Here is a 15,736-nt window from a genome sequence, read left to right as displayed (position 1 = left end):
GTAATAGGCCAACATCACGCTTCATATAGGTTTGAGGTTTTTGGCTCTTGGCTTGTTTATCGTTTTGTGCGGTGACGTTTCTAGAAAACCCCACAAGTATTTTTGTTAGACACAGCTGGGCCGATTCCTACAGTATTAGTACGGATTCTCTGCTGTGCTTTTGTGAAAAAAACACTTAAGGTCGCCAGGATGCAAAAATAAACTTGACTGAAATGTGGCAAAACAATGCAGATGTTTGATATCTATGCCAAACCACATCCCATCAGGTAAACTAGAAAGAAACCCTGACCCTGTGCAAAACAATTTTCAGCTTCTCTATGGTTGGCATTACATTGTTTAATAAGCAGCCCAGACTGTCAATGTCTATTTGGAACAGAAAGAGACTAAAGCTAAGGGCCTGCATTTACTGATTCAAGGGTGAAACAAAATAATTGAAAGGTTAAAGTTGTAACCTCTAGACAAGCTTGTGCTGACATCTAGCGGCTTGTTCAAGCAACTGCAATCAAGAACAGACTAGAAGCTATTTGACTGTTAAAGTATCATTTAAAAAATGCCAGATTTTTTTATATTCATGCTTAAATGTTGCTTTCACAATTATTTAACTTAACTAGGTCTGTGAATGTAGCATTACAACCAGACTAGTTTAAGAGTTGAAAGGTAGCATTTAGACATTAAATTGGACTTCAAAAGAGTTTTAAATGACTGGCCATAAAAGGACTGTAAAGACATTTATAAAATATTTAGTTTTAAAAACGCATGTTTAAGGGATCATTGTAACCGATTTCAGAGACGAGGCAGGAAACGAGAGAATCAGGAATGCCAGAACTTTATTCAATGATTAAGAGGAACAAAAGGAAATTGGAATTGGTCTTATAACTTTCAAGACTTATATATTAAACAATGAGCAGATTAATTGCCCCCACGGAGACGCAGGACGAGATGAAGGGTGGACTCCTTCTGGATGTTGTAGTCAGACAGGGTGCGTCCATCTTCCAGCTGCTTGCCAGCAAAGATCAGACGCTGCTGGTCAGGAGGAATGCCCTCCTTGTCCTGGATCTTGGCCTTGACGTTCTCAATGGTGTCGCTGGGCTCGACCTCGAGGGTGATGGTCTTCCCAGTCAGCGTCTTGACGAAGATCTGCATGCCTCCTCTCAGACGCAGGACGAGATGGAGGGTGGACTCTTTCTGGATGTTGTAGTCTGAGAGAGTGCGTCCATCTTCCAGCTGCTTGCCAGCAAAGATCAGACGCTGCTGATCAGGAGGAATGCCCTCCTTGTCCTGGATCTTGGCCTTGACGTTCTCAATGGTGTCGCTGGGCTCAACCTCGAGGGTGATGGTTTTACCAGTCAAGGTCTTCACAAAGATCTGCATTCCTCCCCTGAGGCGGAGCACCAGGTGGAGGGTGGACTCCTTCTGGATGTTGTAGTCAGACAGGGTGCGTCCATCTTCCAGCTGCTTGCCAGCGAAGATCAGACGCTGCTGATCAGGAGGAATGCCCTCCTTGTCCTGAATCTTGGCCTTGACGTTCTCAATGGTGTCGCTAGGCTCCACTTCCAAAGTGATGGTCTTGCCAGTCAACGTCTTGACAAAGATCTGCATACCACCTCTCAGACGCAGGACGAGATGGAGGGTGGACTCTTTCTGGATGTTGTAGTCGGACAATGTGCGTCCATCTTCCAGCTGCTTGCCAGCAAAGATCAGACGCTGCTGATCAGGAGGAATGCCTTCCTTGTCCTGGATCTTGGCCTTGACGTTCTCAATGGTGTCACTTGGTTCCACCTCGAGAGTAATGGTTTTACCAGTCAAGGTCTTCACAAAGATCTGCATTCCTCCCCTGAGGCGGAGCACCAGATGGAGGGTGGACTCTTTCTGGATGTTGTAGTCAGACAGGGTGCGTCCATCTTCCAGCTGCTTGCCAGCAAAGATCAGACGCTGCTGATCAGGAGGAATGCCCTCCTTGTCCTGGATCTTGGCCTTGACGTTCTCAATGGTGTCGCTGGGCTCGACCTCAAGGGTGATGGTCTTGCCAGTCAGTGTCTTCACAAAGATCTGCATGCCTCCCCTGAGGCGGAGCACCAGGTGGAGGGTGGACTCCTTTTGGATGTTGTAGTCGGACAATGTGCGTCCATCTTCCAGCTGCTTGCCAGCAAAGATCAGACGCTGCTGGTCAGGAGGAATGCCTTCCTTGTCTTGGATTTTAGCTTTCACGTTCTCAATGGTGTCGCTGGGCTCGACCTCGAGAGTAATGGTCTTGCCAGTCAGCGTCTTCACAAAGATCTGCATCTTTACGCTAAAAAGAAAAATGAACGTCAGTGTGCTGCATCGGTAAAACGACGAGTACAGCTCAATTTACTATTGTTACACAAGTTACTTTCTGGAAATTTCCTAGCCATAAAAGAAAGCAAAACAAAACACGGTAAAACAGAAAACGCCATCACTAATGCTGACACAGCTGTGAGGCAGGGCGTAAAAAAAATGGTCGATTGAAAACAAAATGGCGACGTTTTCTTTAGAAAATGGCCAGAAACAATAACAACGGAACGAATAAGTAAAAAAGGACAGATGCGTGACAATTAATAAGTTATTTTGAGCATGTAAATGTTTAACGATGCGTCGACTGCTGGCAGCCGTCGGTGAAAGAAAATACGCAGATTAATTGACCTCACCGGACGGTTTCACGGTATAGTTCGCCGCCAAAATTACCGAAGGCTCAAAAAACAAAGAAAACACGCCAATGTGTGATCTTTTAATATTCATCCGCATTCAGCTACAAAAACGGACGAATTTATTCCACAGAAACGACCAGGCCGGCTAGCATTAAAAGCTAACGAGTTAGCCCATTCAATGATACGCGTTTATACAGTTCCACAAACGCTCAAACTCAAACAGAATCGTGTTGTTTTTAAGTAGCGACCTAACTGGCGTCGTTCTTGTATATTTTACTTCATACTTACAAACAAATGTTCTTTTCTGGAAGAGTGCGGAATGCGTGAGTCTCTCTCCTCTCGTCACGGGGCGAATCTAACGGCTCAAAACAAAAGCTCCGGCTATTTATACGGAACGCGCTGTATCCTTCCGCCGCTACGCCCAATGCACTATTTAAACAACTTTAGACATTCAGTTTGAAAACCTGGTTTTGTGGCAAGTACCAGCACATGTGTTATGTCGAATACATACAACGGCGCATTTTATAAACTAGTTTTGTGGACGTAATACAGATATACATGTTTATTATATGTGTTCGTGTGGGTTTGAGGACAAGCGGAGTGATATGGTGCACTGCACAGGCAAATGTTTCGAGATAAAAACAAATACACCACAAGGACCGAAAATAACACAGTGGCCGAGTTTGTATGAATGTTTTTTATTAAAAGAACTCACTTTTGAAAATAAAAACGAGGGGAAACGGGGCGTGTTGGCACTAGGAAAAGAATATGGCTCAATTTAATATCTAGGTCAAGAAAATGCACGCAGGCACATAGCAACAGCATTTAGTGCGACACCAAGCGCTACGTCACACTCTTCTCATCGCCCAAAACAAGATATAACAATCTGCAATGTTCAGGAAGTCCACTGTAAACAATATTATGATAGCATCAGGAAGTAAAAATGTTGATCTTTGTCCAGTGTTTAGGCTAATGTCCAGGCTTGTTTGTTTACATAAACTATTGCGTTACAACATTTTGGCACAATAGGTTTTAGTTGCCTAATTATTACATTGGGTTCTGGCAATGTCAAAATCAGACCCCATGTAACAGCTATTGCATAATAACAATGCGCCCTATTTTCTGCTCAGGTTGCTCTGTTTTTTGTGAAGGGCCTTCGTGGTGTATGGCACAAAATGGTGGTGAAATATCCAAGGCTGAACCGGAGCGTATATGGCAATCAATGCAGAACCGTCTTCAGTTTCTGCCTCCTTTAGAAACTGACTTTGGAGATACCTGTCAAACAATTCATATTTTCAGAATGAATATAGTTCGTTAAAAAACGATGTGTAAGCACATAATTATGCAGCCTAATCATAGTATCTAATTGGATGACAGTATATTTTCTGTGGGCACTGTATAAGACTGTATACAGCGCCCACAGAAAGTATAATGTCATACAATTTGATAACACCAGATCAAGTTGAAATAAATACATTTATTAAACCAACTTCTGCCTTTTGTGCAATGACATTTCGTGTTAACATGTTTTAAAAACACCTATTTGTCAACTACTTTAGACAAACATATAAAAATATATGAAGAAAATCTGCCCATTCTCTTTATTGTTGAGTATCAAATTCAACCAGGCTTTTATTTGCTCATATAGTGTGATATAGAAGAACATGGAGCTCATATGGAACACCTCAGCAGCCCGAGCAGTTGGAGGAGGTTTTCAGCAAAGGCTTTTTAAATTGCTGAACAAAATACGAACTTTTGATAACAGAAGGCATGTAACAGACTGTGTAAAAACAAGTTTTGCATATGACACAACTTAATGCATGCACTCACTTGTGGCCCTCTTTTCAGGCTTGTGGGAGTTTTAAAATCTCCTCGCAGTACCTAGAAAAGACAGGCGACTGGAAATTATGACTGAATTTCTAGTAACTGTATCCTTGAGCTGCACTGAATGAATTAAAATGATATGGTATGTCATATTCTTTTTTCGAATATACCCTTTGAGTATTGTTGATCACTTCCGGATCTGGTTGACCATAATCTGGGGGACTGGCGTTGGGGTTGTAGCCCAGCCTGCGCAGCATTGGCGCGATGCTCTCCATGTCCTTCTGGACATCTGCTGGGATGTGGCCTACCCAGCGTGTGAGGGCTTCCAGGTTAACTGGTTTGATTACTTGATCCGTGGAGCGTTCGGTACTTAAAAACACAGTGAAAAGTGAGGAGAATCGGGAAACGATAAAAGACCTGCAACCCATTAAAGGGACAGTTCACCCCAAAATGAAAATGCTGTCATCATTTAATATCCCTCAAGATGTCCAGTTCACGGTACCCATTGATTTACATATAGTATGCAAGAAAATACTATGGAAGTCAATGGATACCATCAACTGAAAAGTGAGGAGAATCAGGAAACGATAAAAGGCCTGCAACCCAACGCATTAAAGGGACAGTTCACCCCATAAAAAATGAAAATGCTGTCATCATTTAATATCCCTCAAGATGTCCAGTTCATGGTACCCATTGACTTCCATATAGTATGCAAGAAAATACTATGGAAGTCAATGGATACCATCAACTGCTTGGCTACCAAGATTCGTCAAAATATAATTGCTTAGGTTTGAAAGCAGAAAGAAACCGATACAGGGGGTGTGTAAACGATGACAGAATCGAACTGTCCCTTTAAAACTATTCCTTTAAATATACTTTCGCCCTACCGAGACAGTGATACCCCTCCTGGCTGCCCGATGGCCTCCTCGTGATGAAGCACTCCTTCATGCCAAGGTGAGTTCAGAAAGTGCAGCACACGCTGCATGGTGGCTCGTGGCTGCAGCACCAGATCCTCATAGCGGACGGTCATACAGCGCCTCCGGCCGACCGCCATACACTGGGAGAGCATGGCTTCGATTGCATTGCTCCATTTAGTCAGACAGTCCCTGTAGCTGGACAGGTCGAAGCCAGCGATAGTCACTCGTCTGGAGATCATGGAGTGCACAGACGCCCGGCCGTCTCTGAGCATTAGCAGAAACTTAGAGCTGGAGGGAGAGATGGTGACGGCATGAGGAGTGAGACAGAATGACTCAAATGTCATGAAGGAAACTAGAAATCAAAAGGATCTGGATTTGGCATTGCTTTATGCAGCACAATACAATGCCTTCCTTTTTTTAGCTGAAGAAGAATGCACTTATAAATCTATGTGGAAGTAGATACATTTAAAACAGTGTTACTACAACTGAAGATATCTGTTTTGTATTGTAATATATTTTAACATCTAGTTTATTCCAGTGATGCAAAGATAAATATTCAACATCTTGTCTTCAGCGTATCACATGATCCATCCGAAATCCCAAACTTGTGAACAGTACCGAGCAGAATATATATATATGACCCTGAAGTACAAAACCGCTCATAAGGGTCACTTTTCTCTTTCCATTAATTGTTAGGATAGGACTATGTTATTTTTGTTTTCTTCATTCAAAAAAAGTATTCTCTTACTTTGGTAAAATTATGGTTGAAAGACTGATGTCATGACATGATATCTTTTTTTTTTTTGCATAAAGAAAAAATGACAAATTTTGACCCATACAAGGTATTGTTGGCTATTGCTAAAAATATACCAATGGTTTTGGCGGTCCAGGGTCACATATATTTATCATTATTAAAAATACAAAAAAAAAACCTATTAAGATATAGAAATAAATAAATAAAGTAAAATACAATAAATGAAAAAAAAATGATGAATTTTTCCAGCATGTTGGCCCCAGTGATGACTAAGTGTAAACATATTTTTCATGATATTACAAATATCTTTCTGGGGAGCTTTTAAGATAGAATAAAACATTAGATTATATTAGACAAAAAACTATTTTAGATTGTATCAGCAACAAGATTTTTATCTTAATAAACCGTTTTGGCCCCAATGATGAAACATTCTAGAGATGTTTTTATGAAAAGCTTTTTAAATAATAAAATAAAAACAAAAAACCTTACTTGGGGAAAATGTGTGAGAGATAAATGGCGCTCTTCAGTGTAAAGGGGTCTTTATTGCACAGTAATGGTGCAGGCTCCCCGTGCCGTGCGATGACCTCCAGCAGAAAAGCTGCGGTCGCTGCGTCCAGCATCTCTTGACTGACTCCCTCGTCCTCCAGCGCCCAGCGCTCCTCCGTCTGCCTCCCCCAGCCCTGCCGCAGGGACAGTATCCTGGGGATCACTCGCGTCTCCTCCCCGCAGCGGATGTCAGGGTGGGCGTCTAGCATGGCGCGCATCAAGGTGGTCCCTGATCGCGGAACGCCTCCCACAAACACCATCGGCGTGTTCGGGGTAAACCGGTACAGCGTCTGGTTCAAGTTTCCAACCAATATAGACACCGTGTGAGGTCTGGGAACCTTTCCGGGGCATGTTAGGGTTTGATATAGAGTAGTAAGCGCACAAGCTCCGAAAAGAGTTAGCAGGAGTAAAGCTGTCCGTTTGACTGACAGCCTCATCACGCCAAGACGTGAAAAACACTCAATTTAAACACAGAAGTGACTGCACTTCCTCTGTTGGCTACTTCTGCAAATGCTTGATGCAAGACAACTGGTTACAGGAAGCACGGCTGTCTTTTGATTCATTAGATCTTAGCTTTGAATCACGCAACATTCTTTAAAAACTTTTTTTTTTTTTGCACATTAAAAAAGTGAAAGTGGCTGATGCCACACGTATGACATGCACAGGAAATACAGGCTGCAGGTAGAGCTGAAAAAAAAAAAGACATCGCACTGATAAAGTGATATGAAAGAGCTGCAATAAGCACAACTCATTAAAGAAACTTATAACTGACCTTCACGCCACAAACAGTGAACATTGCATAATCTCCAGGCTCAGTGCTCGGCTGTGGAGTCAGATGGGCAGAATGCACGAAGAGGAAGTAAACGTAGTTTAAAAACGTTCATGCTATCAGTTCAGATCTTTCCTGACAGCTACAGCAAGTGGCCTCTTCTTTTCCTGTGTCTCTCGGGGGCTGCTCGATGGTTTGGTAAGACATGTATACAAATGAGCAGACGCAGCCATTCGACGCACCATTATTTTCATAAGACAATAAATCAAACGAAGGAAATGGGTGGACCAAAAAATAAATAACTTTCACTGTAGTAAATGTGACTCTTGCATGCAAGTATGAGGCCACGTGTTTCCACAAGGCTGTTGACATACGCATAAGGAAATGGTTTCGTATAAATTTGCATTTGCTTCTGAAACACATTCGATTATGGAGAGCCGTCACTGAATAAAAAGATAAAAAATAAAAGTTTAGAGTTGTGAGGGAAAAAATGGAAGAATTGCAAGCAAAAATAAATATACAAAAACATATAACATGTAAATTCTCATGAATTGTGAGATAAAACTTCATATTAAAGAATTGTTTTTGCTTTCCAATGAACAGATTTTGCCACAGAACTATCAGTAAATGTTATATAAATAAATAAATTAATAAAAAAGGAAACAATAAATGCGGAAAAATAAACACAAAAGTACATTTTAAAAAGTTGCATTTGTTTTATCAATTCATTTCTTTTATTTAAAATTTTAATTAGGTCTGGGGCTCCACGTCTTTATAAAATAAACCAGGACACGTCAGTGTTAGAAAAGATTTAAATGAATTTATTTATTTTTTCACATTTCTTTAGAGAAATCAGTTACATTTTTTTTTTCCTTGATCTCCAAAATGAAGTATTCATCGATCAGCAGAGAACATTTCACATATACTTCAAAATAAATACATCATCTGCTCTCTGCTGCAGTAGGACGTCACTTGCAGGGGGAAAAATACTACTTTAAAACCTGCACTACAAACTGCTCTAAGTACAAAGACTTAAAAATGACAGCAGGCAGGACGGGCCACAGACAGACACAGGACGGCGCCACCACCACCCCTTTATATCGGAGCAAAGGGCTTACTCCAGGGTTAAACTGTCCCGTAAGTCACGGTATTGAGGCGAAAGAACACTGTGCAAACCCTTCACTTGTTATTCTCCACTCGCACGTAATGTCACACACACACACACACACACACCATACACACACACGCGCGGGTGTTTGTGAATGGCAGAATGAGAACCTCCGGCTGTTAAGCATCGTAAAACCACAGTAACGTCCACTGGCTGAACGATCTGTGCACTGGTACTTCCTGTTTCACAGCCCTGTTCCCTTCATGCCCCTCTCTGTCCCTGGAGGTTGGGGAGGTGGGGAGAGTGGAGTTGACAGGATCTATTTACATCACTTCCTGTAAGCGCTGGAGCAGTACGGGACGTGTCTGTAGGCCTCTTCATATGGACACCTCATATTCTCTCGTATCCTGTATAATAAAAAAAAAAAACAAGAAAATGGAGTGTGTGTTAGCATGATGGAGGATCTTCCAATGAGTGATCGTGAAAAAAAACTGTCACTAGAGCGTTCTGGGGGATTTCCAGGCCCTCGTTATGTGGTTCAGGATGGTTACTAGGTTGTTGCTAGGATGTGTTAAGTATTTTCAGTTGCTATGGTAATCTGGGTGGTTTCCAGGGGGCTCTGGCTAGTTGCTTTTGTGCTTTGTTTGTGTTTTCAGCTGCTATGAAGAACTGGGTGGTTTCCAGGGTGTCACTATGTAGTTTACAAAAGGTTTTGCATGGTTACTGGAGAGTTACTAGGTGGTTGCTAGGGTGTTATCAGTTGTTAGGGTGATCTGGGTGGTTTCCAGGTTGGCGCTATGTGGTTTTGAAAGTTTCTGGATTGTGATTAGGCAATTACTAGGTGGTTGCTAGGGTATTTTTAGTGTTTCATTTATTAGCGTGATTTCCAAGATTGTGTTATGTGGTTGCCAAGGCATTCTGGCTGGTTGCTAGGTGCTCTCTAGGGGTGTTTTAAATGTTTTCACTTGCTTTGTTAATCTGGGTGGTTTCTAGGGTGTCAATATGTAGGTTTTAAGGGGTTATGTAGTTTACAAGAGGTTTTAGGTGTCTACTAGAGAATTACTAGGTGGCCGCTAGGGTATTTTCAGTTGTTGTGGTGATCCGGGTGGTTTCCAAGGTGGCGCTATGTGGTTGCCAAGGTGATTGACTGGTTGCTAGGTGCTCTCTAGGGTGGTTTAAATGTTTTCAGTTGCTTTTATAATCTTGGTGATTTCCATAGTGGCACTATGTAGTTTCCAAGGGGTTCTGGCTGGTTGCTAGGAGTTACTAAGTGGTTACTAGGGTGTTCTGAATCGGTGGCACAAAGTTGTTGCTAGGTGGTTGCTCAGATGTTTTAGATGATTACTATGCAGTTGCTATGGTGCTCTGGGAAGTTTGCCCGAGCACAGCAATGTAGTGGTTCTGAGTGGTTGCTAAGTAGTTGATAGGCAGTTGCTAGGGTGTTCTGTGAGATTCTCACCCCTCCAGTCTCATAGAGAGGGTTGTCAAACTCAGTTTCCACGGTGATTTGGCTGTAGGGATGCGGATACATCAGAGGAAGTCTCAGGTTTGAATGATAACGGCACCTGAGGAACAGAGCAGAGAGTTTAACAGGCTCAAGCGCTCCGCATGTTCTGGTGTTCATGGTGTTTTATCATTACGCTTCAAGCCATTAAGTGCTTTATGAGGAAATCTCATTTCACAAGCGGTGGCTTTAAGCGACGTTTTATTAGTACAAGTAGCTTCTATTATATCAGAAACAGAACATGTATAAGTGCCCGTGAACATGGCAGCTCTTTACTGTTGTGCAGTTAGTAAATACTACAGAGCTGTGCTCACTTGGATGTCTGTTTGGCTCACCTGGTGACGTAGATGTAGGCTCCTCCCAGTAAAACAGACACCAGCAGCACCAGGATAAATATTGCTAGAGCCATACTTCCCCCATCAAAGGATGAGTCAGCCGCCGCCTCGGCCACTAGACAAGAAACAAGGATGATATACATTAATAATTCATTTCCACCTGCATTACCTTCTACAACTATCAAACATCATAAATATATAATCTCACTCATACAGTAACAGTGCACTTTTGTGGATTTTGACATTAAAATGTAGACACTTTACAATATAAGATTTGCTTAAATTAGTACATTAAAAAGACTTAAAAACTTACCCTCTAGTGCATGATTGCTAGAGCATTCATGATTGGCTGAAATAAATTGGGTAAAAATGAATATATATACAATCATTCTTCAGCATTAAATATATATATATATATATATATATATATATATATATATATATATATATATATATATATATATATATATACATATATATATATATATATATATATATATATATATATATATAATAACATAATGTAAAATAGTATTATATATATATATATATACAGTATATATATATACATATTATATAAATAATGTACATACACACACACACACACACACACACACATATATATATATATATATATATATATATATATATATATATATATATATATATATATATTTTTTTTTTTTTTTTTTTTTCATTTAGTAACTGAGATCCCAAAATGGCAATCCAAACATTTGTACTTTGTTTTCTATTTATTCAATATTTATTTATTTAGCTATTTATTACTACCTAATGCATTATAGGCATTTGATAAATATTCTGAGTATTCTTAGATTATATTTGATGTTTGCATATTAATTCTTTGAATGCTAATTTGAATGTAACAACCTTTGAAAACAAAATATCTATAGAAGATGCATAACATAAATGCAGTGAAGATTTTTATTTTTGCAGACAATATTATATTTTTAAATATAGAAATGCACACTTTGTATATTCATTAAATACATTACAAAAGAAAACATCTGTCATGAAACTCAATTAGGACAGTAATTGTTGGGAAGTAAAAGAACAGTAAAAAAGTATAATAAGTGTAATAACAATAATATATAATTATATAATAATATAATAATAATAATAATTATTATTATTATAGTATAAAATAAATACATACATACATAATTTATTTACATTATTATACACCATAAATGATTCTTACCTCTGCAAAGAGGTAATGGACCACTCCAAAAAGAGGGATTTCCCAGAATGCACTTGATGGCCATCTCACCAATGAGTTCATAGCCTTGGTAGCACATGAAGGTTAGAGACTCTCCCGGTAAGTAAAGCCTTTTAGACAATATCTGGTAGCCATTGTCAGGAAGGCCAGGATTCTCACAGGAGACGGACTCTTCCGCTAATACGCAGGGAATTAAATCAAGATGAATTAAACGGGAGCTAAAACATTAAATTCACACATTTTGGACAAAACATTTGTGGGAACTCACACACGCAGTGAGGCAAGCGAGACGTCCAAACAGGAGTGCCGGGTTCCCGACCATAGCACGTGAGAGTGGCGCCGCCCTGCAGCATGTATCCGGGAATGCAGCTGTACTGGATAGTGGTGCCAACCAAGAGTTTGGGATCAGACAGCGTGCGCGTGGAGTGCTCCACGTGTCCAGGGTCCGTGCAGTACATAACTGATAAGGGGAAGCGAGCAAAGGAGACACGGCTGAGAAGGACGACGGGATCTGAATCTGCTGAAAGTAAAAGTTCCTCACACTCTAATTAGCAAAGACACCCGACTGTGCTTGACTCACTCTTCTCGCAGAACGGAGGCTGCGTGCTCCAGCTCAGGTCCACCTGACAGGTCAGGGTCTCGCTGCCCACCAGGTCGTACCCCGGGTCGCACTGATACGTGATACGAGCTCCACGCACCAGCGCCGCGTGAGAAGTGGTCTTCCAGCCGTTCTGGATCTCAGGGAGGTCTGGACACGAGTCGTTGCGTGACACCTCTGTAAAAAGGAGCTAAATCATTCAACCTCTCATTTATTGAATTTTTAGGATATTAACAGGAAAGAAAATACAGGAGAATAGCAAAACACTTCACCTCCATTTAAATATATATATATATATATATATATATATATATATATATATATATATATATATATATATATATATATATATATATATATATATATATATTTATATATATATATATATATATATATAAACCAAACTTTTCCGTGCAGGTGTTTGGGTTTTGTACAACCTATCGGTGTATACTAACTAGTGCTGTCAAGCGATTAATCGCATCCAAAATTAAAGTTTTAGTTTATTTTATATAGGTATGCATCATATATGTATGTGTACTGTGTATATTTATTATATAAATACACACACATATATATTTCTAAAGTATTTATGTTTATACATTTATATATTCATATTCTTATATTTGTTATTATACAGAAATATATTTAATATATAAACATAATTTTTCTTTAATATATATCCCTCCCTATGTGTTTGTATTTTAGTGCTGTCAAACAATTAATTGCATCCAAAATAAATGTTTTTCTTCACAATATATTTGTGTATAATGTGTACATTATGCATATTTACATACAAACGCATGTATATATTTAATAAAAATATGATGTTTATATACTAAATGTATTTTTATATAATATCAAATATATGAAAATAAATATAAATGCATTTACGTGTAAATACGTAAAAAGTATATACTGCATGTGTGTGTTTTAATACAAACGCATATTATGGAAAGAAAAACTTTAATTTGGATGCAATGCCATTTTTTCATTTGAGTGTTGATTATTGTAATTAAAAATGAATATAAATTTAATTTAAGTTGGGCTCTGCTGTTAATTGTAACCTTATAGTAATATAAAAGGGCTCCCTACAGTTTGCAGATGTAGATTTTCTGGCCCCCAAAAAAATTTATTATAATTGAAATAATTTTTTTTTAAGTTAAATAAAACTTATGTTTAGTTTTTTTCCTCCTGCTTATATCCCACACCCTCATACCTAAAACATGATTTAAAAGGTGTTGTTATATCTTTTAAGTGACTGGACAATTTTGAGATGTTCCTCATATAGACCATAATATACCATGAGGGTGGATTTTATTTACTCAGTCAAGTAAGTAACTACCTAGTAACCACCCACAACACCCTAGCATTTCGGAGGCGACTTATGCACAAGCGAGCACCACTCACTCATTTTTAGGAAACATAAAATCTAGTTTTATATTATTTTGGCCTCTAGGGAATCAAAAAGTCAAGCTGAACTTGCTTCGCCCACATGAACGCGTGTAGGAGCATGAGCGCTAACCGCTAGGTCACAGCTCTGACACTTTCGGTTCTTTATTCAAAAGATTTCAGATCTTGTAGTTGGCAAAAATCATAAATAAATGCAAAAGGCCTGAGCAAATGAATTTTTTATTTAAAAGGCATTGAGAAGAGCTTTCCAACGGATCAGTTATTCCTAGCATAGCTGGATGTTAACGCTGAGCTAATGGGGGTTTCTTTAGATTCCGCATGCACTCAGTTTGATCAAGAGCAAATCGACCGCCATTGTGAATTCACAGCACATCTGTGACCTTTATTCAGCTGGGAACTTTATCCTCTACCATTATACGAACATAAAAAGAGTATCTCTGTCTTTTTAGTTCAAGCCATTACTGGAGATTGCATGCTAACGTGCTTTATCTGTGTGCGTGTGTGTGTGTGTGTGTGTGTGTATCCTATGGGAGAGGATAGAGACAAAACTAAATGTGAATGAATGAGGGCAGCCAGGAGAGAAGGAGGAGAAGAGGATGATGGGAGATTTCAGGAGCTGAAAATAGTTGCGTCTGTGCAAAAAAAAAAAAAAAAAAGCACTGATTGAAATGCACGTCGACCACTTGAGAACATAATGGATCGGTTGAAGTAATTTAAAAAGAAAGAGTTGCATTGAGACTCTCTCTGTGTGTTCGTGACACTCATACGAGACTGAAAGTTTGTGCATAAAGCTCGTTTTGTGTTTAGTGTCTTTATACTGCGACAAACTCACTTTTGACTACAGCTCCAGTGTTTTTATTGTTAACTAAAACTTTGGTAGTAATTAAGTTATATTAAATATAAATATTGGAATATATGATATAAATATTGGAAAATATTATATATTTTAAATTTACTAAAAATGTTATTTTTATCTTGTTTTCATTTTCATATAGTTCTACTTTTTTTTATTTCACATTTAGTAAATTTTAGCACTTCAGCTTATATAAACCACTTACTTAAATTACACAACATTTCTAGTTTTCGTTTCAGTTTTTTGTTTACATTTTTCCCCATTTATGTTTTTCAACTAGCTTTTCTTTTTTAGTTCAGTAATTTTAGTACTTCAGCGAAGTTTTTTGGATTTGAGGTTTTCGTCTAACATTTATATTTTATTTTAAGTAATTTTACAACTTAAACTGACGTCTATTTTATTTGAGTTCTTTGCCTTGGCAACACTTCTAACTTATCGAAAAAAAGAAATAAACTAAAAAAACGAAATAAAATAAAAAATAAAATAAACTGAAATGATAATAATAGTAAAAAAATTCAAATTAATTAAAGCTATACAGAAATATAATTAAAAAACGAATAAAAATTATGAATTTTCGAAATTACTAAACCAAACAAAAACCAAAAAAAAAAGCTAATTTAAAATAATGAATACTATAATGGTGTATAAATTACACTGATCTGGTTTCTTCTCGTCAAAAATCACCCAAGTGACCAACCACTGTTTGTTGTTTTATATGACGTTCATGGGCAAGCTAATATGAAGCATTTAAGTGTTCTCCAAGGCATCTTGCTTATTATGCAAACAAGAACTCTTCAGTTCCAGACAATCAGGTTTTGAGAACACTCTTGCCATTTTTGCGTGCAATATGCAAGAGACGGAGTCTAATTTATGCGCTTTAACGGCGTTGCAATTAGCTTGAGTGTCCTCACCCATGTAGTTGATGATGAAACCCTCTCCTTTCCCAAAGACCAGGCCGGCTGGGTCTGAGTGGAAGGTGATGGTGAGGTCAGGGGTCGAGGAGGACATCTTAAACGGGCTGGTTCCCCCAACAAACTGCCCCAATATACGCGTTGTGACCTCATCTCCATCCAAAATGGTTAGCATATCACTGTCGCTGAGATTCAAGCTAATGAGAGAGAGAGAGAGAGAGAGAGAAAGAGACAGTGGGCGAGAGGTGAGGGGTGTGTGTGGGAGGAAATGAGAAAATGAGCGAGTCATTCAGGCGGTTTGGTG

The 15,736-nt window shown here is 38.9% G+C and overlaps 3 protein-coding genes across 3 annotated transcripts in view; all 3 read right to left on the bottom strand.

The window, feature by feature from the left end:
- Positions 1 to 810: 810 nt before the first annotated feature.
- Positions 811 to 3,070, bottom strand: ubc (ubiquitin C). Its single transcript, XM_043231525.1, has 2 exons — positions 2,955 to 3,070; positions 811 to 2,290 (listed from the first exon to the last, which is right to left on the bottom strand). Exon 2 carries the CDS (start codon positions 2,281 to 2,283, stop codon positions 910 to 912), a length of 1,374 nt encoding a protein of 457 aa, XP_043087460.1. The 5' UTR covers positions 2,284 to 2,290; positions 2,955 to 3,070; the 3' UTR covers positions 811 to 909.
- Positions 3,071 to 3,348: 278 nt separating this feature from the next.
- tpst2 (tyrosylprotein sulfotransferase 2) lies at positions 3,349 to 7,830 on the bottom strand. Its single transcript, XM_043231410.1, has 6 exons — positions 7,480 to 7,830; positions 6,651 to 7,394; positions 5,378 to 5,695; positions 4,661 to 4,859; positions 4,497 to 4,547; positions 3,349 to 3,941 (listed from the first exon to the last, which is right to left on the bottom strand). Exons 2-6 carry the CDS (start codon positions 7,142 to 7,144, stop codon positions 3,903 to 3,905), a joined length of 1,101 nt encoding a protein of 366 aa, XP_043087345.1. The 5' UTR covers positions 7,145 to 7,394; positions 7,480 to 7,830; the 3' UTR covers positions 3,349 to 3,902.
- A 444-nt stretch (positions 7,831 to 8,274) lies between these two features.
- LOC122333701 (seizure 6-like protein) overlaps positions 8,275 to 15,736 on the bottom strand; it is a 39,904-nt gene continuing 32,442 nt past the window's right edge. The window contains exons 10-17 of the mRNA XM_043231400.1: positions 15,433 to 15,629; positions 12,241 to 12,435; positions 11,929 to 12,120; positions 11,643 to 11,837; positions 10,737 to 10,772; positions 10,424 to 10,538; positions 10,044 to 10,149; positions 8,275 to 8,991 (exon numbers count right to left, since the gene is read on the bottom strand). Coding sequence (XP_043087335.1) covers positions 8,962 to 8,991; positions 10,044 to 10,149; positions 10,424 to 10,538; positions 10,737 to 10,772; positions 11,643 to 11,837; positions 11,929 to 12,120; positions 12,241 to 12,435; positions 15,433 to 15,629 — 1,066 coding nt within the window. The 3' untranslated portion in view covers positions 8,275 to 8,961. The remainder of the gene's footprint in view (positions 8,992 to 10,043; positions 10,150 to 10,423; positions 10,539 to 10,736; positions 10,773 to 11,642; positions 11,838 to 11,928; positions 12,121 to 12,240; positions 12,436 to 15,432; positions 15,630 to 15,736) is intronic.

This window comes from Puntigrus tetrazona, unplaced genomic scaffold (genome assembly GCF_018831695.1).
Source record: "Puntigrus tetrazona isolate hp1 unplaced genomic scaffold, ASM1883169v1 S000000373, whole genome shotgun sequence".
NCBI classification, from domain to species: Eukaryota; Metazoa; Chordata; class Actinopteri; order Cypriniformes; family Cyprinidae; genus Puntigrus; species Puntigrus tetrazona.
Note: the sequence above shows the minus strand (reverse complement) of the source record. Positions and strands in the feature narration are given on the sequence as shown.